The sequence below is a fragment of the Bactrocera neohumeralis genome, chromosome 5 (assembly GCF_024586455.1).
Source record: "Bactrocera neohumeralis isolate Rockhampton chromosome 5, APGP_CSIRO_Bneo_wtdbg2-racon-allhic-juicebox.fasta_v2, whole genome shotgun sequence".
Taxonomy (NCBI): Eukaryota; Metazoa; Arthropoda; class Insecta; order Diptera; family Tephritidae; genus Bactrocera; species Bactrocera neohumeralis.
This window is the reverse complement of record NC_065922.1, coordinates 10,690,854-10,715,159: the sequence shown is the minus strand read 5'-3', so window position 1 is coordinate 10,715,159 and position 24,306 is coordinate 10,690,854. Positions and strand designations below refer to the sequence as shown.

Genomic DNA, 24,306 nt, shown 5'->3' with positions numbered 1-24,306 from the left:
AACAAGACAAGTGAATGGCAGAGAGCGCATCGCACAGAACTCAACTGAGTGTGCGCCAGCCGCCAGCGCTCCAAGATGTTGCGAACGCTCAACAAAAAGCTAACAACAAAGCTACTGGCATTTTCCAAACAAAAAAAAACAATAATGACAATAACAACAGTTGAAGCAAGTGCTCAGGCAGAGCGTGAATGGCTGCGAGAGAGCGTTGAACGCTTAACACGCACATTGCGCTGAGATTGATTTTGGGGTTCAGCTGATGGCAAAGATTGCTTAGCAGCGAGTCATGGCATTTTCACGGCAGGTTAAATAACAGTAAAGTGTGGTAGAAGCTTTTGAACTGGTAACACACATACACACACCAACACTGGGTCAGCCAGTTAGGCAGCAGGCAGGCGAGAAGCATAGCCATAATGACGACGACGACGACGGCAACGAAGAGTTGAGTGATGAGTTGTGTGGAAAACGGCCAGCAAAATTAAGGTAACACTCGGTGGCAACTGGCAGTGTGTGGTGAAAATCGGACGCGAGCGGCAGACAATGTCATGACAAGAGGACCGTCAGTCAGGCAGCTAGCAGTGAAAATGAAAATGCAAAATTCGCTGAAAACAGGAAAGTGACGCAAAAAAATAAAATAAAAATTCAGCAAGCGTTGTGGCGAAGAAGAAGCAGCATTGAAAAAATAAGAAAATGTGTTGAATAATACAAGAAAAAATATTTGTGGAAAACAAAAGAAAATATTTTTAATAATTGCAAGCGTGTGTGTGCCATATAAAAAAAAATAACGCCAGCGATTGTTTCGTTGCTGCATGAAATTGCTCGCAAAGTTGTGTATAAGTGTGTGTAAACGGCATATGCGCTTAACCTAGAAATCGCCAGCGTATTTAGTATAAAGCAAATATATATTATAATAAATTTTTTAGCATACCAATTTATTTAAAAATCATATACATATGTATATATACAAATAAGTGTAATAAGTATATATGTAAGTGTGTAGATAGTGCTGAGAAACACAGGAAAACCAGAAGCAATAGCCGCAAAGCATTCAAATAAATTAATCGATAACGCTATGTCAATGGAAAGCAATACCCCGGTGGATCCCAGAGTGCAGGCAAGTATCCGCACAGCACGCCAATCAAGTAAAATTAATGCGTACGCACATAAAAATCTATTGTTGAGCATTGTAATTTGTTGAATTCCCTTGAAATGCATTTGCGCGAGATTTTGATGGTCATAAACGGAAATTGTCTTATCTGACAATGACCCGTGATGGGAAGGAAAATAAATAAAAAGCGTGAACATATGTACATATGTATGTGTGTATATGCGTATGAAGGTAGTGCATGTATGCTCTTAGATGTACAAACATACATACATACATGTAAACATATGTTTCATAATGCCAGCATAGAAAGTGTTTGTTTGCTTTTTTTATTTGCTAGTTAGTACAGATGTGCCAAGTTTATTTTAAATGATATATGTATGTACTTATATACAAATATATATACACATAAAGACACATATTTAAGCATAAACGTCAATGCATAGCACAGCTACCGTAGCTTTTTGCCACTATTCAAGTGAACATTAACATAACTCTTTGTATATATCGTCATCTAAAATGCAAAACAACGTATTTACAAACAAATCGAAATTGAGTTTTTATTGCCTACGATTCACCACAACACAGCATAAAATTTTCAGCTTAGGCTGTCAGATATAACCAAAATATAACCAATATATAACCGACATATAACCAATATATAACATATAACCAATAATATATAACTAATATAGAACCGACATATAACCAATATATAACAGATACATAACCAATATATAACCGTATATATAACCATTTTATAACCAAAACTCAAATTTTGTTTCAATATGAGTGGTTTCTATTATATCGTTTTTCCTTCGCCTGTAAACTTTTGAAAAGTGATGTTACGTTATTTTGCATTTTAGGTGACAATAAGTAGGTTTGTTCATATGCATATACCATACAAATTTATACGATATATTTACTTTCTATAGGTATTTACATATATTTGTCCTATTTTCGGCAAAGTTGATTTGCTTAAAGATGTCTTTTCGTGTTGATTCCGCTATGCTTGTCCGCTGCTTATGATGTCATTTGTCTAAAAAATTATAGAAACAAGTAGAAAAAATGCTTGACATACAACTTTATATAGAAATATACATACGCACGCACAAAAAAAAAATACTCACTGAGCAACCAGTTAGTGGATTGCGAAGCTTTTTCACACCTCTTCCACCTTTATGTACATATGTGATTAAAGGATATGCAACGAGCCAACACCCACACAGGTTCCTAAGACGAGCTAATATATTGTTATAACTATACATTAATACACATACATATATGTACTTTAAACGTATACTATGTATACTATATTAAACATACCTATATGCTCATTTATACATAACAACCATTTATATATTTACATATTTATACCGCTCGGCCTATAATAACTCTTTTTAAATAAGTAATATTTTGCTGTTTTTATATATATATACCCACACACATATACTTACATAAATATGTATATTAATTGTATATACCTGTAAGGCCCACCGGAAACTCGCTATATATACACACATACATAAATGACAGTTTTCTTTTGCATACTTTTGCAGGTTGAACTGGAGAAACTGAACACAGCAACAGACAATATCAACAAATATGAAGTGGAACTCGATGTAAGTATTGATTTTGGTTTTACATAATAGTCGCGCATTTAAAAAAATGCTAATCAGGCAGAAACTCGCAAAAAATATTAAAATAATATTTATTTGATACATACATAATTATATACTTGCTTTAAAAATGCTTCACAAGCAACGGATGAAAGCAATTTTGGCAGCCATTCATAAGTTCGACGCACGCACACACTTCCATGTATGTGCACATATGGAAAAAGGAGTAGTATGTTAGTATGGGTACATGCTTTACGAAAATATAGTAATCGTTTGTTTTTTTTTACGTCAGAAAAGAAGACAAAGAATTGTTTTGAAGGTAAAACAAACTGAATGGTGACTGAAAATAAACAGGGTGGTTCATGCGAGGATTTTTTAAACACACTGTTTTTTTTTTCAAACGGTTTAATGAAACATGCCCTTAAAAAATTTATAGCTTGCTATTCCTGTTATAGTTTACCATTGTAGTTATGTACTTTAAAAAATTTGTGTTTCACTAATACTTGGAACAAAATAATAGTAAACCGAAAGGATAGATACCGAGAGTTGAAGAGAATGGCTGAATGGCAGTGAAAGCATAAATACAGGAGATGGCGTACCCGATTACTCAATTGATGCCAATCCGTTCCATTTCGATTTCTCGACCAGGAAGAAGATGTAATAGCAATTACCCGTCTGAAGAACAACAAAGCGACGAGGGCCGATGGATTACCGGCCGAGCTATTCAAACACGGCGGCGAAGAACTGATAAGGAGCATGCATCAGCTTCTTTATAGTATATGGTCGGACAAAAGCATGCTCAACGATTGGAATTTAAGTGTGCTCTGCCCAATCCATAAAAAGGAGACCCCACAATCTGCGCCAACTACCGTGGGATAAGCCTCCTCAACATCGCATATAAGGTTCTATCGAGGGTATTGTGTGAAAGATTAAAGCCCACCGTCAACAAACTAATTGGACCATATCAGTGTGGCTTTAGGCCTGGAAAATCAACAACTGACCAGATATTCACCATGCGCCAAATCTTGTAAAAGACCCGTGAAAAGAGAATCGACACGCACCACCTCTTCGTCGATTTCAAAGCTGCTTTCGACAGCACGAAAAGGATGATGTCTGAAGAATTTGGTATCCCCGCAAAACTAATGCGGCTGTGTAAACTGACGTTAAGCAATACCAAAAGCTCCGACAGGAACGGAAAGGACCTCTTCGAACCGTTCATACGAGGTTTTAGTCAAGGCGATCCTTATTGCGATTTTTTCAATCTACTGCTGTTGAAAATAATTCGAGCTGCAGAACTTAATCGAGCGGGTACAATCTTTTACAAGAGTGTACAGCTTCTGGCGTATGTCGATGATCTTGATATCATTGGCTTCAACATCCGCTTTCTCCAGACTGAATAAGGAAGAAAAGCAAATGTGTCCGGTAGTGAACGAGAGCAAGACGAAATATCTCCTCTCATCATACAAACAGTAATCGCATTCGTGACGTGGCTCCCTCGTCACTGTTGATGGTTATAACTTTGAAGTCGTAAATAATTTCGTCGTCTATCTTGGAACTAGCACTATCATCAACAACAATGGAAAACCTTGAAATCCAACACGGAAAAACTCTAGCCAACAGGTGCTACTACGGACTGAGTAGGCAATTGAGAAGTAAAGTCCTCTCTCGACGAAAAAAGACCAAACTCTATAAGTCACTCATCATCCCCGTCCTGTATATGGTGCAGAGGCTTGGACGATGTCAACAACTGATGAGTCGACGTTACTAGTTTTCAAACTCCAGCTCTGACAGTATTAGACGCAGTAGCCGCCGGGGGAAGCAGAGGAAGAGAAAGACCTCCACTCCACTGGAAAGACCAGGTGAAGAAGGACCTGGCTACACTTGGAATCTCGAAACGACTGGGCGTTATTGTAAACTCGCCTATAACCGCGTGAGTGGTGTCTACACCAAAAAAGAAGAAGAAACAATAATCGTTCAATGAGGTATTCTTAAGAGTATATGAACGAAACTAAAGCTTTCGACAAGATTAAACCACAATTAATATAATACGATTACATTTGCGGAGTAAACGAAAAGGTGTTTGTTCAATTTTTAGATCCATATCTTCCACGCAATATGCCAAGTTAGGCTACGTATATAAACTGAAAATAAATCGGGTATAGTATTCAGAGGAAAATTATAGATCGAGTTTAACGAGGCAACAACAGTTTGTCGACTCTTTTTTTGAAGTAATTTGATTCAGGGATGTCATTTGTACTGATCTTCTATAAATGTGAAGTATCTGCTTATGTCACTCTGGATCCGTTCCGGTCTGGCCAATATTAAAAAATCACATTGCTATGTTACATGAAGGGTCACGAGTAGATGCGCTATATATTTCTTTGTAGATCTTAAGACATCCAAATTCCTAACAAGTTTATCATAAAGCAAAAATTCTTGAATCCCTTAAAAATCACAGATATCGATTGATATCCGAAAGTGAGTGATGATTGTCTAGCTAGTTTATAAATCTACCAAATGTCTTTCCACAATTTGTGAGGATCAGCAAAGCTTTTCAAGAATTCCACACTTTCTGCTGTTGATTAGCTTAACTAAACAGACATCCAAAGATTTGTTGAAAAGGTTTATTTTACCTTCCAGTTGATCCTTTTCAAAGAGCTCAGCATCTCTTTTCAAAACTGTCTCAAACTAGCTTATACATACTTATAGAAACCAATATTTTAAAATTTTTGTTTTTCTAATAATTTTAGTACAGATTCAATGCAACTCTACGAATTATCACACAAAGACCTAAAGTGGTACTTTTCGTAGCACAATTAATCTTAAATTATTCCTTTACAAAACAATAATCACTACCAATTAGGCACACTATTTTAGTTTACTTAACGTGAAGTTTATATGTAAACATACCCAACACACATACTCATATTTATACATACATATACCTGAATATATTTACTCACAGTGAGTTCAAGTGCCGTTTCACTTCGCCGTTTATTGCTACTTTAAGCCAACTTAAGTAGTTAACCCTTAGCAGATAATTAAAATGGCTTAAGCCGGCTTCACATGACAGTAACATTGTCAATAATCATCACAACAACAATAGCAGTGGATTCAATAAGTGTGCGACCCATTTGTATTACATGTGGCCACATACGAGTTAATTAAATTTCGAGTGTCATCGAAGATTTCATTTTGAACGTGAGTTACTCAAGTGGATGCCAAAAGCTTTGCACCTACTTGAGAGCTTATCGTTCAAATTTTGTAGAAAAGTATTAGTGCGGACATTAGAACGGGCCAATTTTGTTTATATAATGGCGTATGCGGGAAATATTCTATGGACCATAGTGAATAACTTTGCTTAGGAGACGATGAGTCCAAAACCGGTTTCGAGCCAGCGATTTTCAAGGCGGAATATAAGAATTTAAGAATATACAACATATTCCTATTTTAAAGGTCTAATAAGGTATGTTTTCACACAAGGTAATGCAAAATTTGTCAGTCAAATTTGGATGGGTATCAAAAAAGATCCGCTTTTACAGCAAATTTAGACGATCGATTCGTTGGACCCGGAATTTTTAAATAAATAGACTCTTTTCGCCTTGTAGCAGGATTGCTCCGTATCCTCCTGACTTGTGCTGACATTGAGTCCACCTCGGATCCGGAGGAATTTTTCTGCTGCGTCTGCGTCTGGAGAAGACATTAAGTTTGTCCCTCCGAACTCACTGTATACCGCTAATATGACGTCACACTAGCATTTCTTTAAGGAGCGAACTGATAGCCTAAAAAAGGCGAGTTTTAGAAATTAAAAAAAAAACTGCTGTATATATTGTTTTAAAATGTTATATACATATTAAAATGCACAGTAAAATTTTTTACGAAAAAAATTTAATAGTTTCCGAATTATACACGACTCCGATGGCGCTAAAAAGTGATCCTCCACTGCTGTCGTTGTGGCGACTTTTGAAAAAATATCTTGATCCACATCCTTAGAAGATCAAATTGACGCAAGAACTGAAGCCGCTTGACCACCAGAATCGTCGTATGAACGCGAATTGTGCTGTGCAACAAGTTGAAAATGATACGGATTTTCATCGAAGAATCATCTTCAGCGATGAGGTCATATCTGGCTGAATTTACTTCATGAGGTTTGGTGAGGTTCATGGGTCGACGGCGTATTTCTTCCGTGATGATAAAGACCGGCACGTTACTGTGAATGGGAATCGGTACCACTCAATGAGAACCGAATATTTTGGCACGAATTGAAATGTGGTTCTAACAGGATGGCACCACAAGCCACACAACGAAGGTCACAATCGATTTATTGAAAGCCAAGTTCGATTAACGAGTTATCTCACGAAATGGCACAATCAATTGCCTCGCCTCGCCTCGGTCGTGCGATTTGACGCCGTTAGACTCTATCCTGTGGATCTACGTGAAGTCTATGGTCTATGCCAACAAGCAAGCGACGATTGTTGAACTTCGTACTAATATCGAACGTAAATTGCAGCAGTATCGGACGATTTATGCTTGAAAACCGTCGAAAATTGGGTTCAGCATCTGGACTACTGCAAGCGTGCTCGTGGTGGCCATGCAAAAGAAATCGGGTTCCATAAATAATGGCATCAAATGTTCTTTCACAGGAATAAAGAATTTCATTGATATTCCAAACCATTTTGTTTTATTTAAAAATAATATTTAAAAATGTCATCGCCGTTTACGTTTTTCGATGACCCGGTACAGCATTTCAGCTGGAATTTCGGCTACTGTAAACAGAATGTTGTCCTCGAGCGTTGCTGATTTATTGAAGTAAGCTTTTGATTTAACATACCCTTGGAGAAAATATAATCTATAGGCGTTAAATCACATGATGTTGACGGGTATTTGGCTGGGCGTTTCTCGAAATTAACAAGTCACTAAACTTAGCACCAATGTCTTCATGTTTAGATGTGAAACATGAGGCGGCGCATCGTCTTGCTGGAAATAGAGATCGTACTCGTCGATTTCATCAAATTCCTGGAAAAAAGTCGGTCAACACTGTGTATAAAGCTCGCTATTGATGGTATCGGCATGTTGCTTTTCAAAGAAATAAGACCCGCTGATGCCGCCATACCACTCTACACACCAAACAGTCAATTTTTGGGTATACAATTACGTTTCCTGAACCACACGAGGGTTTGACTTTTCCCAATAGCGACAATTTTGTCTGTTAACGAAGCCATAAAACCAGAAATGGGCTTCATTTGAGAAGATGATTTTTCAAAGAACTTGTGGAGAATGTGAGTTTGCGTAATAATCTTGGACAATTTTCAAGCGTTATACCAAAGTGAAATGTGAAATGATGAAGTGGCAAACCTCATTGAATACATTGGCAAAGTTTTACACAAATCCGTAAAGAACTTGGACTGTCAAAATCACGCTGTTGTTGTTGTTGTAGCGGCAGAATTCCGTCGAGTTGACAGTCCTTGGCCGGATAAAAATCCGGATTCGTTCCGGTTTCATAGACCCAACTGTCGTGTGAATGTCAAAATCACGTCATCGCTCTTGGTATGATCAGGGTAATGCGTTGACTCGATTTAGCTATATCTATCTGTCTGCATGTATGTATGTATATACGCCAACTAGTCTCCGAACAAATTGTTTAGATCGCACCATTATATATAGGTTTGGTTAGGTAGGCCAATGAGCCACGCATAGACAACTTTTGGTTCTTTGCTATACAAGATGGAGTTATTAGGTCCATGAGGAGTAGTCAACTTTTGGGATGCCTGCACTTGACGCCAATTTTAACAGACTCTATGGCCTCGCTATCGATACCTCTTCCTGTACCATTATATTGGGTAGTCGAAAAAGTCGTTTCGTATTACTAACATTCTTTTTTAATAATCATTTCCTATTTGTAGAAACTTGTGTTCTTAGAAGTATATTTAAGAATTATGTACATAAGAATATGAATAAAATATTCTGCAGCAAATAATGAGGAAAGATAATTGGTATGTATGCTCCAAGCGTTGATTTTGAAGAACTAATTTTCTTTAGTCTAAAATTTAGTAATTCAATTTGTTGCAAAATTAATGGAAAATATTCAAATATTTGAAACAATTCCAATAAAGCAATGGCAGATGCCCGAAACATGCCATTGCGAAGATAAATACACATATATAGTACATATGTATGTGTGTGTGGCTTAATAAAGCGGCGCCCTAATTGCTTTCATTTAATTCAGTTATAAAAGCATTTTGTAATAAATGTAACCATATGCAATAAAAAGCATTTTGCAGCAATTCATATACACACACATACATGCAAACACAAACACATACAAACATATATATTATATGCAATTATTTATTTTGCGATATTGCACCGTTAGGAGGCGAAATGTGATTTCAAGCGTATCTTGGCGGAGAGCGAGGTGCGCATCAAGCAGGCCGCACACAAATTGGGCAACTCCATCGAGGCGGCGAAACCCTACTACGAGTCGCGCATCTATGCAGCGCAAGTGAGTACCGTTAAATGCAATCAAATGCAATGTAATCGATAAATATATCTACTATAATATTTCCTCTTTCATTTTTTCGCTACACGTGGATCTTACTATGCGGCTGTGTGTGTGTGTGTGTGCTTGTGCCTTGTAGTTGGCAAAGGAGACACAACAAGCGGCAGTCAATTACGAGAAGGCCAAATCGATACATTCCGCTGCCAAGGAGATGGTCTATTTGGCCGAGCAGGGGCTGGGTGAGAAAGCGACGTTGGACACCGCCTGCCAAGAAATGCTCAGTCATGCTACCAGTAAGACAAACAACAACAATGCAAACACATTATAGCATGTTGCTTTGGAAAAAAGTTGTAATTTGCATTTCCTTCTCCATTTCGTTTCTTCCTTCTTTGTGTTTTTTTGTTTTTGCGCCACAGCCAAAGTGAATCAGTCACAGGTGGAGGTGACGGATGCTAGGAATACGCTGAAAATGTGTCAGCTCAAGTTGGAAGTGGCCAATAATCGTGTGGGCAAATTGCAGGGTCAACTAAAGCAGGCCATACGCGCGTCGAGGTGAGTCCACCTGCCTGTGGTCGTTTTATCGCACTGTAAATCATTACGCAAACGATTGCTCGCACGCACTTATCTGCACACACTCGTAAATTGTGGCATATTAGCGCACATTACACACACATACATACATATCTGTTAAGTTTGGTTGCATTTTTTTTAGTTCGAACGCGATATCTTGGAGCAGGCGCGATTACGATTGCGCAATCGTCATTAAATTTTTGTGTTTTGTTTTTGTAGAATGTTAATCAGCGCTATCGTATGCAAGTGAGAAATATTATTTGATTACACTGACCTTCGTTGAAAAATTTTATTCTTCTTTATACAATTTTTTTTGTGTTTGTGGTTATTTTGACCCAGTTTTAGAATTTCAGTTACACCCCTTCGCATCTTATTATCAGAATGTAACCTAATTTTTCAAGTTCAAGTCCCGCAATATGGAAATATTTGGAAAGTTAATTCGATAACTGTGCGTCTATAATGTGAGTAGTACTCTATGTCAATTTTATACCAGGGTTGTTGCATATACATACATATTTCTAGTTCAGCAATGGAAAATTTTTTACTGGTTTTGGGAAAAGAATTCATTCTTAAAAAAAATATTCGTTATAATGATAAATACAGGGTTTGACCGGAAAGTGATAGGACTGATTTTCTTCCGCGACTGTACTTCGGACCGTGCGCGCTCCGACTGGATTCGGTAGAGAGTGTTCCTAGCTAACGAACGAGCGGCTAGTCAGTTGTTTCCGAGCACTTGGAGAGTCAAGACAAACATTTCCGCGCGACGTGTCTCTGTGAGTGGTGCAAACTGAAAATGCAGCGTTCGTTAGAGCAGATGTACGTGATTAAATTCCGTGTGAAACTCGGTAAATCTGCGACAAAGACGTTTGATATGATCAAGCAGGCTTACCCAGATGTTGCTTTAGCAAGAAGTGGTGTGTTTCGGTGGCACCAGGCCTTTTTGGAGGGCCGGGAAGAGGTCGCTGATGAAGACCGGAAGAATAAGCAAATCCAAAGTGAAAACGATGCTCATTGTATTTTTTGACATAAAAGGCATCGTCCACCATGAATTTGTTCCTCCTGAACAAACCGTCAACGCCAAGTTTTACGTGGAAGTCCTCTAGAGACTCAAACAAAGGGTTAATCGGGTCCGACAAGACATCGCAGTCGATTGGAAGTTGCACCACGACAACGCTCCGGCTCATGCCACCTTTTTTGTGAACAGCTACCAACCCAAGACGGCATCCCAACGTTTCCGCAGCCGCCCTACAGCCCATATGTGGCCCCCTAGCCTTGCCTGAAAAGGCCGATGAAAGGCAAGAATTTTTAGACGACAGAAGGGATCCAAGTAGCATGCACCTCGCTATTTCGGAGAATGCCTTCCGTGGCACCTTCAATACTTAGAAATCGCGCTGTCAGCGCTGCATCGACGCAGAAGGAACTATTTTGAAAGTTTTTAAAGAATTGTAACGATTGGTTCAATAAATTATTTTTATATTACTTTCTATTACTTTCCGGACAAACCCTGTACATTGTGACAAAAAATCACCCGCAAATTGTAATTAAATTCCCCGAATAAATGGGAATTCACCAGTCGGTATACTTCGGTAGTGCGTTGCGATTTTTACAATGGATAAAAATATCGAATATCTAATCAAATTTCGTGTGCGGAATCATTGTGAATATTGGAAAAGGATTACGGTGATTCAGTTTTATCAAAACCGCAAGCCTACAAGGGTGCAAAGCCTTCAAGGACGGTCGAGAGATAGTTGAAAACATGCCTCTTTCTTATGCCTCCTTCCCCTCCTTTCAACTGATGAAAATGTTAAAAAAAGTGAAGAATATGGTGCTTGAAAATCGTCAGGCAAGTGTTAGAGAGATGGCAAGAGAGCTCGAAATCTCTCGCGAGTCCGTTTGAATGAATTTGGCGAATGTTTTGGGATATGAAACGCGTTCTTGCTCGATTCGTCCCGATAAAGCAGAATTTTTTTCAAAAAAAGTACCGTAAACAGGTCTCTTTGGACATGCTTGATCGAGCGAGTTCCGATCCCACATTCATGGGAAGTATTACAACTGCCGAAGAGACATGGGCTTATAAGTTTGACATGCATACAAGTCAACAATCATCGGAATGGAGGGGAAAAAACGAACCGAAACCAAAAAGGCCACGCCAAAGCCGCTTAACAATCAAGGTAATGCTTATTGTATTTTCGATATTCGTGGTTTGTTGCATCATGAATTTGTTCTGGAGGGACAGACGGTCAATGAGGAGTTCAATTTGGCCGTATTGGGGCGTTTGCGTGAGAATATCCGTTGAAAACGGCCAGAATTGTGGAAGACCAATTCATGGATTTTACAATCCACGAATGTGACAGAATTTAAAGCCAAAAACACAATGTATACCACCGATCAACAACCGTATTCGTCAGATTTGGCTCGGTGTGATTTTTTCTTGTTCCCCAAACAGCAATTGCCGCTCCGTGGAACCCGTTTTCAGTCGATCAAAGAGATAAAACAAAATTCACTGAAGGAGCTGTAGGTCATCCCAAAAATGGATGCATGAAATGAATTAATGGCTGAACAACTCTTGGCTCCTTCTTCACAATAATGCACGATGTCATACTGCATTGGTTCGTCGTGACATTTTGTAAAAAACTCGACTCATTTCGTTCCCCAGCCGCATTATATGCCTGGTTTTCCTCTGAGCGATTTTTGGCTATTCAACAAACTCAAAAGGCCAAGGCTGGCATGCTGTTTCAACACACTTGAGAAGATACCAACCGAATGGAATAAGATCTTGAAGGCTATGCCGAAAAAAACACTATTCCGACTGTTTCGAGGACTGGAAAATGTTTGCAATAAATTTAAGGTTCTAATAATTAGCAAATTCGCAAAAGGACATGTAGAAATCGCTTGGTGACAGGTCCGGACTTAAAGGCGGATGTATAGGAACCCCCGAAACTTCTGTCGATGTGTGTGGTATAGTGATGGAATACAATTGCTCTCCTTTTGGCCAAAGCTGTCCACTTCTCGGCTATTTCTTCCTTCAGATGGTTTAATGGTTGATGTACAAATTAAGAGCTGGTGCTTAGGCGGTAGATCATGGCTGATCATTTCCTGCCAACCCCACCAAATATATTGTAAAACCTTCCTGACCGTCATTCAAGGCTTGGCCACCGCTTGTGCCAGCTTAACGCGATTCGAACCCGACCATTTTCGCTTGAAGCTGTCTTTTTCGTCAACAGAACCATCTGCTTCAGTATTGGATCGATTTTGTTGTGATTCAGCAGCAATTCCCAGCTGGAAATACAGCCCTTTTGTGACGGACAGTTGGACAGTATGATTTTCCATATTTTTTCGATATTTTCGATTGGTCTTCCAGATCGTAGTGCAACCTAGAAATCAAAATTACCAGAACGGAAACGACGAAACAGTAGCAGCACTATAAACAATGTTCAGATTTTCAGCCGCCTGGCTTGCGTATTCGCCTTTACCGATACAGAGTCAAACAATCACAAAACTGTCCGAGAAGTGTTTTTCGCATTTTTTCTTTTTCTAGCGTCTTATAGCGTAAACCCTTCGAATTTATACAGCACGAGATACAGGTTATCACAGAGAGTTTTTGAAAAATAATGGATTTATTTTTACTAGACCTTATATAGGACGATAATAGTTTTGTTCAAGAGCTAGGAGATCAGTTTGATAATATTTTAGAGAAACTGTAGGAGACTCTAATCTAGAATCTCAAATTAAGCTTACGATCAAGTTAATATATCTGGCTCGTATGATGAATTTGCGCTTTCAGTAGCCAAATTTTCTAATATCCTACTAACTTCTTTATATTTTTGTAAACACATGTGTATATATCAGTATAAAGCGTCACATTTGGTATAAGTTTTTCAATATAAACTCGCTACTTTATCATTATGCTAGTCACCATCTTTCTCACGCTTGGTTTTCAACTTAATTTTTATGTATAATTTATTTTCAGTATTTTAATTTTTAACTTTTAGTTTAAGCCTTAGACGAGACTTACTTGAAATGAACGCTTTGGTTTATCAGCAACGTTGCAATTGTTTGTAAGTATCAACACACTGACCGCACGCTTAAGGAAGACTACTAGACACTCAAAATTTAAGACACTATGCATTTTTGGTTTCCTTGGACACTTGTAGATTACATGCAAATTCTTTTAGTTTGCTCACTATTTGCCAAACTTCTAATATGTCTTTCCATGCCGCTCCACAGGCCCTTCTACGAGGCGCGCGCCAACTATAACGGACTGCTGAAAGCGCAAAAGCAAAAAATCAATGAACTGGAAAGCCGCGTGACCGAGGCGAAAATGACTTACAATGAGGCGTTGAAGAACCTCGAACAGATCTCTGAAGACATACACCGACAGCGGCAGGAGCAACGCGACCTGCTCAATGACACACTCTTGCCACAGCTGTGCGCCGTCAATAACGCCGCGTCAACGGCGCAAAGCTATCAACACTTTCCGCGCGAAGAGTTGGACGCAGCCGAGGAGTATCTGCAATTGCCCGCGAAGCTCAGCACACAGTCCAGTCCAGTGCATCAGCGGCGCTTCGACGAGCACGAATGTCCACACTTGCTGCAAGACTTTCCAACGCTCAATCTGAGGGAGGTAAGCGCTGCCATGATTTAAAATCTATTATTTATATTATATGTCTGTTTACTATTGCTTTCGCGCCGACGCAGAAACTCTCCACAAGCGGCGGCATGCACAAGTCGGCCAGCACCAGCGCCACCGGCGACAGTCTCTTCGGCCACACACCACTGCACGGACCATACGAAGTGAAGTCGAGCGGCAACAGCAGCAGTGGCGGTGGCGCCGGCAGCGGCAGCGCGCACGATGCCAGCTCGAGCACCGGCGCCGACGCCGACGACAATGACGATATCGAGCAATGGACTGAAATACGGCTGTCACACTCGGAGAGCACAAGTTCCAGTTACTCCAACCAATCGCTGCTGCACGATCAGCCAGGCGGCGGCGGCGGCGGCGCTGAGGATGCGCAATCGCATCACTCATCATCGTCCTCCTCGGACGAGCCGAAACGCAAAGTCACCTGTACGACGATCTTTCACGAGGATCAGCTGAACAAAAAGCAAAGCTTAAGCCAATGGCTGTCGCGTTCGAATAGCTTGAAGATGTCCGGTCGACGCCAGAGCCTTGATTTACTGATCGATGCGGGCGACAAGGTAAAGGATGTGTTTAGTTTCGGTTTCCAAAAAGTGGGGAAATCGCTGGAGCGACGCAACAGCGAATCGGAGATGAATGCCGAGAATGCGGACGGCAATGCGAGCGGTGCGGCGGCTGCGGGCGCGGCGAGCGGCGGCAAAACCTCATCGGCTGGCGATTTCTTCCTCTTCTCCAGGTCAGTAGGCGGTGGTGCTGCTGCCAGCAACAGCGCCACCAGTAGAGCTTTGCTTAAAAAGTCTGGACTGCTGAGCACACTGCAAAATCGCTTCACCAAATTGATTTAATTCGCGTAAAGCATTTTTCGTTGGCCAAAAAAAAAAATAAAAATTAAGCGCATACATACATACATACGCAGTAGTTTGTAATGATTCGCATAAATGGAATTTTTTTGAAATCTGTGCGGTCAGCTTGAAGCATTTATTTACCAAATCGTTTACGCATGCATGCATAACGGCATTCGTTCGCTTATATTCACATACATACATACATGCAGACGAGCATTGCGGTGACTTACCGCAAGCATTTAGTTGAATTCGGCGCACTGCTTGTATTTTAAGCAAAATTTGAAACTGAAATATCAAAAATTATTAAGAATTTATAAAAAATAATAAAAAAAAACGTTTGCAACTTAAGAAGTTGTTAGCAAATTTGAAAGCAATGTCGGACAATATTGATTTGCAAAACAGCATAATGTTGAAAATGCACATAACTGTATGTTTACATAACTGTATCGGTGTACGAGAGCGGAAAATAGAAAATTGTTAAAAATTGCATGTTGAATTTAAAGGAAATTGTTACTTGTTCCAGTTGTTTGCTATTCAAATTTGTAGACAACTACATAATTATATAATTACATGCATACGCATTGGTAACTGATCAGCCAAATATATTAATCGCACAATGTTATCATATACACATACCTATAGAGTTACATAATGCATTGCATATTTTTTACAAATCAATAATATGTAGTTGGAATGCACAAAAAAAGCAAATTACTAAATTATTATATGAAATTTATATATAACTAGCTACATATATACCAATACTAGTATGTACATGCATACATATACTACAAATTGAATTAACCTTTAAATGCAATTAAAGCGCAGTACAAATTTTTTTATGTGTACTCTTTTATATGTATGTGTGTAACTGTAAACAACAAATGAAAAATTACATTTCAGGTCGTCAGAGCCGAAAGAGCTGCTCTCCGACGAGCAGGTCGAGAATTTATTGTTGAATCCCAGCCTGGATGAGAATGGTGTGATAATTGTTGAGCAACTTAAATCGCCGTTACAACAGCCAAATCCCTATGGCATGGCTGCCACGCCGACCACTACAACAACCACAACCACTTTGCTCTTCTAAGCGTTAATTAGCGTTAAAGCATAATGTTTAATAAAAAAAAATAGCAGCAACTTTCGTCTTAGAATTCATACAAATAGTTTAAGCATCCAAAATTGGTCATATGTGAACATGAGAAAACATATCATTTATGGGATTTCGTAGCTTGAAAAATATGCGGCGTTTATGCAAACCATACTATATAGTAATAATAGTGCGGCGGGGTTAGCAAATTAGCTTAAATTGTATGAGTTCAAATTTCTTTAATTATAATTACTTTTATGACACAGTTGCATTTACAGTACAATATTATTATGTAATTACAAAATTGTGTGCTTAATAGCATTAAGTATTTTTTTTAAATATTAAAATAGTATTTAAACAAATTAATGTAGTTTTTGAATTAGTGCGTAAAGTGATAAATGCATTTTCAGTTAAATATTAAAATAATTTGCATTAAAACGCTTGAAAGGAGCTTACAATTAATTACTGAGATCAAAAATTTTTAATTTCAAATATATAATATACTATATAATGTCTAATAATTATCATAAAAAGTAAACAAACTCGACTGCAATAACTAAAAAACTTTTTTTGCGCTAATTAAAAATTTTTTGTGTTAATTCTTTAATTAATTTTACAAATTGGCACAATAAATTGCCAATAGATGACATTTTATTAACTAAAGTTCTCTGTGTAAACGCATTTTTATGCTGGAAGCACAGTTTAGGCGCCACTAAGCATAAGCATTGTCAGTTTGTGCATACATCATAAATGATAAAGCTATTTTTATGCGTACCAAATTGTATGAAAATATAAAGTATATCTTACTTACTATAATAAGTGAGCTACAATGCAAAATAATTGACTACCTAGACATTATTTACTTAAGATATGTACTTTTCAATTGCGTGTTCGACGCATGTGGTTGTTTTACTAGTCATTTATAAATTATATACACAAGCGTTGAGGCAGACAAACTCTGTGAGCGTTATTTATAAAATTAAAAAAAAAAAAAAAAACAGAATTTAATTAAAAAAAATATTTAGTAATGAATATTTAAGCAAAATATATAATTACGCATACATACATATGTATACATTTTTAAATTTTAAAACAAACAAAGGAAATCGTTTACAAACAATAAATACAGTTTACAAGTATATGTATATGTCCTACTGATGTAACTGTTGAACTATGTATGTAGTGTAATGCCTAAAAATAATAAATATTACATCAAATTGTGACTTTATGATATTAAACTACATATGACATAAATTTATTACATTTAAATGTACTAAAGCATTAAAAAAATGCATAAACTAGGAGTTTGTTAGCGGAATCAGCTTTGAATTCGTAAATCTAAATACAGAGCAGCAGTGGAAATATACAAAAAATATATATACATACATACTTACATAAAAAAGTATAAATTTGTTTTTAATCAGCAATGCAAATAATGAAAACGGCAATATGTATTTTTACAATGCACATTTGGGTCCAAAATACCAAATCTGTACCATTTTATAAATATTCAATTATTTTTTTCGCGTTTATTAAAATTTATTGCATTATTTTCATTTTTCTCTTAGCCCCTTCTAATTTTTTACAAAACTCATGTTTTCCTTTCAACTGCCTTTTACAATACACTTTTAAGTCAAAAATTCCAACTCTGCACCATTTTATAAATATTTAATAATTTTTTTCGCGTTTATTAAAATTTATTGCATTGTTTTCACTTTTCTCTTAACTCCTACTAATTTCTTACAAAAGTCATGTTTTCTGCTGCCAACTACCTTTTCCAATACACATTTAAGTCAAAAACCGAGGCTGTTGCAACGTAATATATACACTTTATAAAGGTTTAATTTTTTCTTCTAACTTTTCCACTTAATCTCCTTCAATTGCTCATTTTTTCACTTTTCGCATGCCACATTTATATTCCACTAAAATTTTCAGCATTTGCCCATTTCGCTTCAGCAGCGCATTTGTCTCATCTTGTTTCTTATTACTTTCTTCCATAATATTGCATACACGATTCAGCAGATTTGTTGTTTGTTTGAGCATATCTTTTGTTTCCTTGACGTCATCCTTTAATTGCTCCACAGCGTTTACGATACGATTTGAAAATTTAAAGGATTTCACTATTGGTGTCACTCTGGCGCGTTTGTCTTTGCTTGCGTCGTATGTCGCTGTTGCTTCATTTACACTCTCCGCATTGTCAAGGTAATCGTCTCCTTCGACATCGTCAATGTCGAAAGGAAAATGTTCGCCAATATTATTGCTATCGTCTTGTGCATTTAGTAGATTAATAATATCATCAGTGTTGTCATCGGTATCGTCAATTTCCGCAAGGACGTCATTCACATGCACATCATTTTGTTTGTGCTGATCTTCTGTTGTTGTTGTAGATGGTTTGTCCATAGTTGGAAAATCTTCAACTATATACTCTTCGTAAGCGCTTTCGTATGAAGCAGGTATTTTGACATTTTCTGAAACATCGAGCTGCTCGAATCGTATAAAGTATGTTATTAGGCATAAGTCAAGTAATGTAAGCATTTATTACAAACCTCGTTGTTTTTCTCTTTTGCTGGTGGCTTCCGAAAGTGTTTTCTTTTCCTCCCACGCGGCACAGTATATTGCCGCAAATCAACGTGCTGAAATCAATTAAAAAATTCAAGCTGCCATTGCAAAAACATAGAATTGATGTTATTTTTAACCTTTTGCCACTCTTCTTTAGGCAATTTAACGCCGTCTGGTATATTATTCAACTCGTCTGCTATATTTTGCCAGAGACGCTGCCTCAGTGGTTCGTCATCTTCCGCGGTGTTGATAAATAAGAGCCTTTGTTTACTAACAAGTTCGTGCAGTAGCGTCAACTGACGGTCTTTCGGATCTAAGTACTGTTTAGCGATTTTTGGTTTAATAAACTTAATTGCATTTATCATATCAACTTACAGTGGCAGTCTCATCGTAAGTAGTATCACTAGACATATCATCCTCTGTTACATTTATAATAAAATAGTCATCATCCGCGACTGTAATACAATAATAAAATGATCTCACTGTACTAATTTCAAATATCTTCGATTTTACCATCTTTTATAATCCGCTCAATCTCTTCCTCGTAATATTTACCCGCATTCAAACGCCAAGAATTGTAGCTCTATTATAATAAAGATCGCGTTATTTAAATAAATTGTAACAAAAGTTAATGTGTATGTTAGTTTACCCGCTTCCAACCTTCAACGTCTTTCTCGGCACCTTGCATTTCGTTGAGCTTTTGTGTTATAACCTGCCATATTCTTTGCCGGATACTCAAGTTTCTGCGTGTTAAACCTACCTTGTTGACTTCAATTAGCTTCAAGAGCACTGCCAGTTGATCTTTGGTGCGAATCTATAAGGAACAAATTGGGAATTGATAGATTTAAATTTCTAACATATAGCAAAAAAGTATGATTTATAGTCGGAAGGTAATATTTGGCGGTTTAACGTCTAAAAAAAGCGGCATTTAAAAAAAAGATGGATTGCTTTCCGTGCGGCATTAAAGGAAGTGCTTTGTGCACTGGAAGTGTTTTTGAAGTTAGACAAACCTAGAAACTTTTTTACTTACCGCCATTTGACTTGGAAAGAAGCTTACTTAAACTAGCGGTAATTAAATAATTATATTTATTTGATTAAATAAACGTTCCTTTTGTTACAAATAAGTATTTTAATAATTTTGTACGACCAATGCGCACAGCTGATGAACTTTTTTACGCACTTCGACGACACGGCTTACACAGGGTTGCTTAATCTGAATGGTACGAAAATAACTTCTTAATTATTACATATATCTTAACAATAGAATTTTACAGTTATTTATGCTTGCAAGCAAATTCTTTATAACAATTAGCTTGTATGTAATTGTCGTTACTTTTTTATTGAAAAATATATCCCCAAAAAAGATATTCTCTGTTTAATATTTTTGCTTATAGGTGCCATTGTGAACTTCCAGCCGATATAGAAGCAGCATTTGTTTCTTATCAAATAACAGTACAACAATTCTATAAATCTTTAAAACTTTAATATTTACTTTCAATTTCTAAACAAATAAACATGTCACCTGCTTTTGACGACGCTTTAATTACCAAACACACTATACATCCTGGTAAAGAATATGTACCACTCAAACCGGGCACACGAGTCAAATTTCACTTTCAGACTAAAAGAGTTGACGATGGCTGCACACTGGACGACAGCCGAAAAATGGGCCAACCAATGGAATTGGTGCTCGGTAAGAAGTTTAAATTGGAGGTTTGGGAAGTTATAGTACAAAAGATGGCACTCAACGAAGTTGCCAAATTTACAGTGCACAAAACGGTGAGTAGTGTACTACCTACAGTTAACTTGGCTCTTACTAATAACATCATATATAGCTGGTCACCCAATATCCTTTCATATCGAAAGTATTACGAGACGTGTCTAAGAAGGTAGAACAGCGCCGGCACTGTTGTGCTATGACCCTACAAAATGAAGGTATTGGCTATACGGATCTCGATGAGTTGATCTCCAAACCAAGTGATTTAGAATTTATCATCGAGTTATTTTCTATCGAGCAGCCGAAAAATTATGAAAAAGACCTTTGGCAAATGAACGATGAGGAAAAGATGAATGCACAAGAGGCATTGCGTGAAAAGGGCAATAATTTTTACAAAGAAAGAAATTATAAAGACGCAGAGGAGTGCTACCGCAAAGCTGTCGGCATGATTGAACAGCTTATGACAAAGTGCGTAACTGCAAACTTATTACATACATATATATATGTATACGTTTTGTATTTCTATCAAATTTTTTTCTTGCAGAGAAAAACCGCACGATGTGGAGTGGTTGGCTTTAGCCGCTATCAAAGTGCCATTGCTATTGAATTATGCCCAATGTCGTCTATTAGATCGCGATTACTATGCGGTTATAGAGCATTGTACTGAGGTGTTGGATTTAGATAAAGACAATGTTAAAGCACTGTTTCGCCGAGCTAAAGCACATGCTGGTGCTTGGAATCCAACAGAGGCACGCAGTGATTTCCTCAAAGCAGCCGAACTAGATCCAACATTGACAGCTGTCGTGAATAAAGAACTACAAGCAATCGATGCGGAGCAACGTAAACGTGATGCTGAGGATAAATTGCGCCTACAAAAACTTTTTTAATTTATATTAGTAGGTGAATATTTTTTGTGTAATACACGAATGTCCACGTTGTTTTCTGTTGTGGAAGCGTTGCTATATTCGACAGCTCTCAACAGTAAATGTATTATTAACAAGGGTACTAATGTCTCTAAATGCAAAAAGCTGGTAACACAAAATGCTGCTGATATTTTACATGTGAAATGAGTCTAGAATAGCTTTAGATAGTAGTACTTGTTATTTTATTTCAAATAGTGATTGAAACATACACGAGTATTATGTGTATAAATATATGTATGTATTTGTGTATTAATGTAATTAGTACTTATATCAACTAACTGAGGAACTATGTATAAATAAATAAATGTATGTAATTATTTTATTATTCTATCCTCTTATTTATTTATAATAAACAGTAAACCTTGAAGATTAGTATTTTTAAATTAATATCTTACAACAATTAGAAATTACAAGATTTATCTTGTATTTATATTTACATCACATACCTCTTAAACATAACAAAAACTTAATTCAAACTACACATTCGACCCTAATCAAAACTATAATCCCACGGTTAAAGTCATAACAACAATGATAACGATTTTATACCTGAGAAAAGAAAATATTGCTTTTCCAGATTAGATCGTTTTGCCAGAACAGCGCTAACGTATATGCGAAAGAACAATTAGCGACTAGCATTCGCTCAAACGCATTACATACGCGTCAGTCGCCCACTACCTCCACCAGGGGCACCTTCCGCTTCACCACGCTGCTTACCATCATCTGTGCGCCAAATGAAAGGCTCCAAACGATCTTCAACATCGAGAAAATTATTTATAGCTTCCAAATTTGCAATATTGTCATGTAGCAAGGAGTTACACCGACTCAGTTGTTGTGATATAGTACGCACCTTGGAGAATTGTTCGGCATAAGCGGCATACGTTTTCTGCATGTCCACAAATGAAGCAAACAATGTTGTTATGGAATTGCTAACAACTTTTGTACGTTCCACAAGATGATTTTGTTCTTGAGTTACTTGTGTGGCGCAAAGATTTAAATGTGTTTGCATGCGACTACAAATATTCACTAAATGTTGCGCATTCAAACGCTCCAACACTTCCTGATCTCGTGTGAAGGCAGCTGTTGTTATGGAATCACGTAATACAGGCAGGAATTGTGGAATGTTACGCAAACGCGTCAAATCTGCATCCGCATCGTAGTCTGCGTCACGCGCGCCTGGTTTAACAATCACTATTGTACCAGAAGTAGATTGCGGACGCTTTGGTGTAGCACCCGTGCCGAAAGACTTGCGTATACCTGCACTGCGATTTATACTGTTCGCTTGTTGGTGACGACTATGCGGTTTATTTCGAATTTTCGGTGAGTCACCTATAGGACGATCTGTATAAGAAACGTAAGGCAAGTCAGAGCATACACTCAGCGGTGGCGAAGGTGGTCGACTAAGCTCTACAGAGGTAGTAGGAGATGCAGTTGCTGTTACTGTTTCAACGATATGTTTACTGCCACGATTGGAGCCAGCGCTGCTTGTGCTTTGTCGACCACTACGTCGTTTTGTGCTACCAGTGGGTGTGGCACTATGTGATTGCCTTGCATTGCCAAGTGTGATTTTTAAATCACTCTCAAATATTTCTCGTCCATCTGCCTCCGCTCGTTGCTGGGAATGCTCAGCTCCCATGTTAATATATGTTTATGTAGTTATAAGCTGTACGGCGCTTCGTCAAAGAACTTTGTTCTATTGATTTTTCGGTTTGCGATTGATGCAAACGAAATCTTACTTTGAAATTATAACGTGCTCTTGCTATATGTTTAACGAATTTGACACAAAATTATAATTATTTATATTTATTTTACTGACACAAAATGTTTATTTGCTTAAGTATTTTAATTCGAATAAAATTCGCTCTCAAAACAACAATCAGCAAAACAACAACCAATACGAATGATTGTATTTGTTGTTTTTACGTGTCAGCTGCTTGTTAAGGGGAGGTTCAGAGTAGTGCTTTGAATTATAATTACAAATTCATTTCAACTATATATTTTGGGCGAAAATAAAATATGTTGAAAAGGGTTGAATTAATAGCGTTTATTAAAAAACTTGTTATAGATTTCCTCAGGCTTTATTGAAATATTTTAGTTCCTGTTGTTGTGTTTTGCAATACAAGAGTTTTTGTTTGTCTATTAACTATTGTGAATGCACTCTAAATCAGCTGAGTTTAGGTTTAGATAATTCAATTTCCGGCATAATTCAATTTTAAAGGATGTTGTTGGAAAGCGTTAAAGTTTATATATGGTGTAACATAATAATAATACAATCTGTGTATATAACTATATGTTTTGTAAAGCTTGCAGATGGTGGTTATTTAGTTGAAGTCTCTATATACATAAAGTTAATTTGATAGGTAAACTAAGAAAAACAAAACAAGTATACTTAAATTTGCGTAGAAATATATAAAAAGCATAGGTAGCTAGTTCATTTATAACTTTTAATAGATTTCATATTTAAATTTACATTCAGCAACATACGCAATGTTAATTATGCATCTTTTAATAAAATATAATTTATAGCAGCAAGTTTGGGAATAAAGCGATTGTGACATGTTTAACCTTATATTTACCGATAAATAAAAAATATGCAAGACAGTGTGTCAATTCGGTCGTAAATTTAATATTGAGTTTATTTAAATATACATGTTTATTTGCTCATAAAATAAAGTAAGAGTACTGTGAAAATTTTTTTGTAATAATAAAAATTCATGGACTGAATCTCAAGGTGCTCAAATTTCGG

At 37.2% G+C, this 24,306-nt stretch overlaps 4 protein-coding genes across 5 annotated transcripts; 2 read left to right on the top strand and 2 right to left on the bottom strand.

The window, feature by feature from the left end:
* Nucleotides 1-227: 227 nt before the first annotated feature.
* Nucleotides 228-17,770, top strand: LOC126759065 (SH3 domain-binding protein 5). Of its 2 annotated transcripts, XM_050473658.1 has the most exons (9): nucleotides 228-1,111; nucleotides 2,662-2,724; nucleotides 9,095-9,223; nucleotides 9,360-9,513; nucleotides 9,637-9,772; nucleotides 13,783-13,848; nucleotides 14,018-14,414; nucleotides 14,489-15,165; nucleotides 16,178-17,770. In XM_050473658.1, exons 1-9 carry the CDS (start codon nucleotides 1,070-1,072, stop codon nucleotides 16,359-16,361), a joined length of 1,848 nt encoding a protein of 615 aa, XP_050329615.1. In that variant the 5' UTR covers nucleotides 228-1,069; the 3' UTR covers nucleotides 16,362-17,770. The 2 variants fall into 2 exon arrangements, with proteins under 2 accessions (XP_050329615.1, XP_050329616.1); XM_050473659.1 differs by lacking the exon at nucleotides 13,783-13,848 and having other exon boundaries at nucleotides 235-1,111.
* A 43-nt stretch (nucleotides 17,771-17,813) lies between these two features.
* Nucleotides 17,814-20,076, bottom strand: LOC126759074 (uncharacterized). The gene is made up of 7 exons (XM_050473670.1): nucleotides 19,951-20,076; nucleotides 19,570-19,734; nucleotides 19,434-19,503; nucleotides 19,296-19,375; nucleotides 19,058-19,240; nucleotides 18,908-18,994; nucleotides 17,814-18,842 (listed from the first exon to the last, which is right to left on the bottom strand). Exons 1-7 carry the CDS (start codon nucleotides 19,954-19,956, stop codon nucleotides 18,246-18,248), a joined length of 1,188 nt encoding a protein of 395 aa, XP_050329627.1. The 5' UTR covers nucleotides 19,957-20,076; the 3' UTR covers nucleotides 17,814-18,245.
* Nucleotides 20,077-20,364: 288 nt separating this feature from the next.
* LOC126759093 (AH receptor-interacting protein) lies at nucleotides 20,365-21,885 on the top strand. Its single transcript, XM_050473697.1, has 3 exons — nucleotides 20,365-20,699; nucleotides 20,756-21,105; nucleotides 21,182-21,885. Exons 1-3 carry the CDS (start codon nucleotides 20,436-20,438, stop codon nucleotides 21,522-21,524), a joined length of 957 nt encoding a protein of 318 aa, XP_050329654.1. The 5' UTR covers nucleotides 20,365-20,435; the 3' UTR covers nucleotides 21,525-21,885.
* A 13-nt stretch (nucleotides 21,886-21,898) lies between these two features.
* LOC126759088 (uncharacterized) lies at nucleotides 21,899-23,467 on the bottom strand. The gene has a single exon (XM_050473686.1). The coding sequence runs from the start codon at nucleotides 23,194-23,196 to the stop codon at nucleotides 22,213-22,215; it is 984 nt and encodes a 327-aa protein (XP_050329643.1). The 5' UTR covers nucleotides 23,197-23,467; the 3' UTR covers nucleotides 21,899-22,212.
* Between the last annotated feature and the right edge of the window lie 839 nt (nucleotides 23,468-24,306).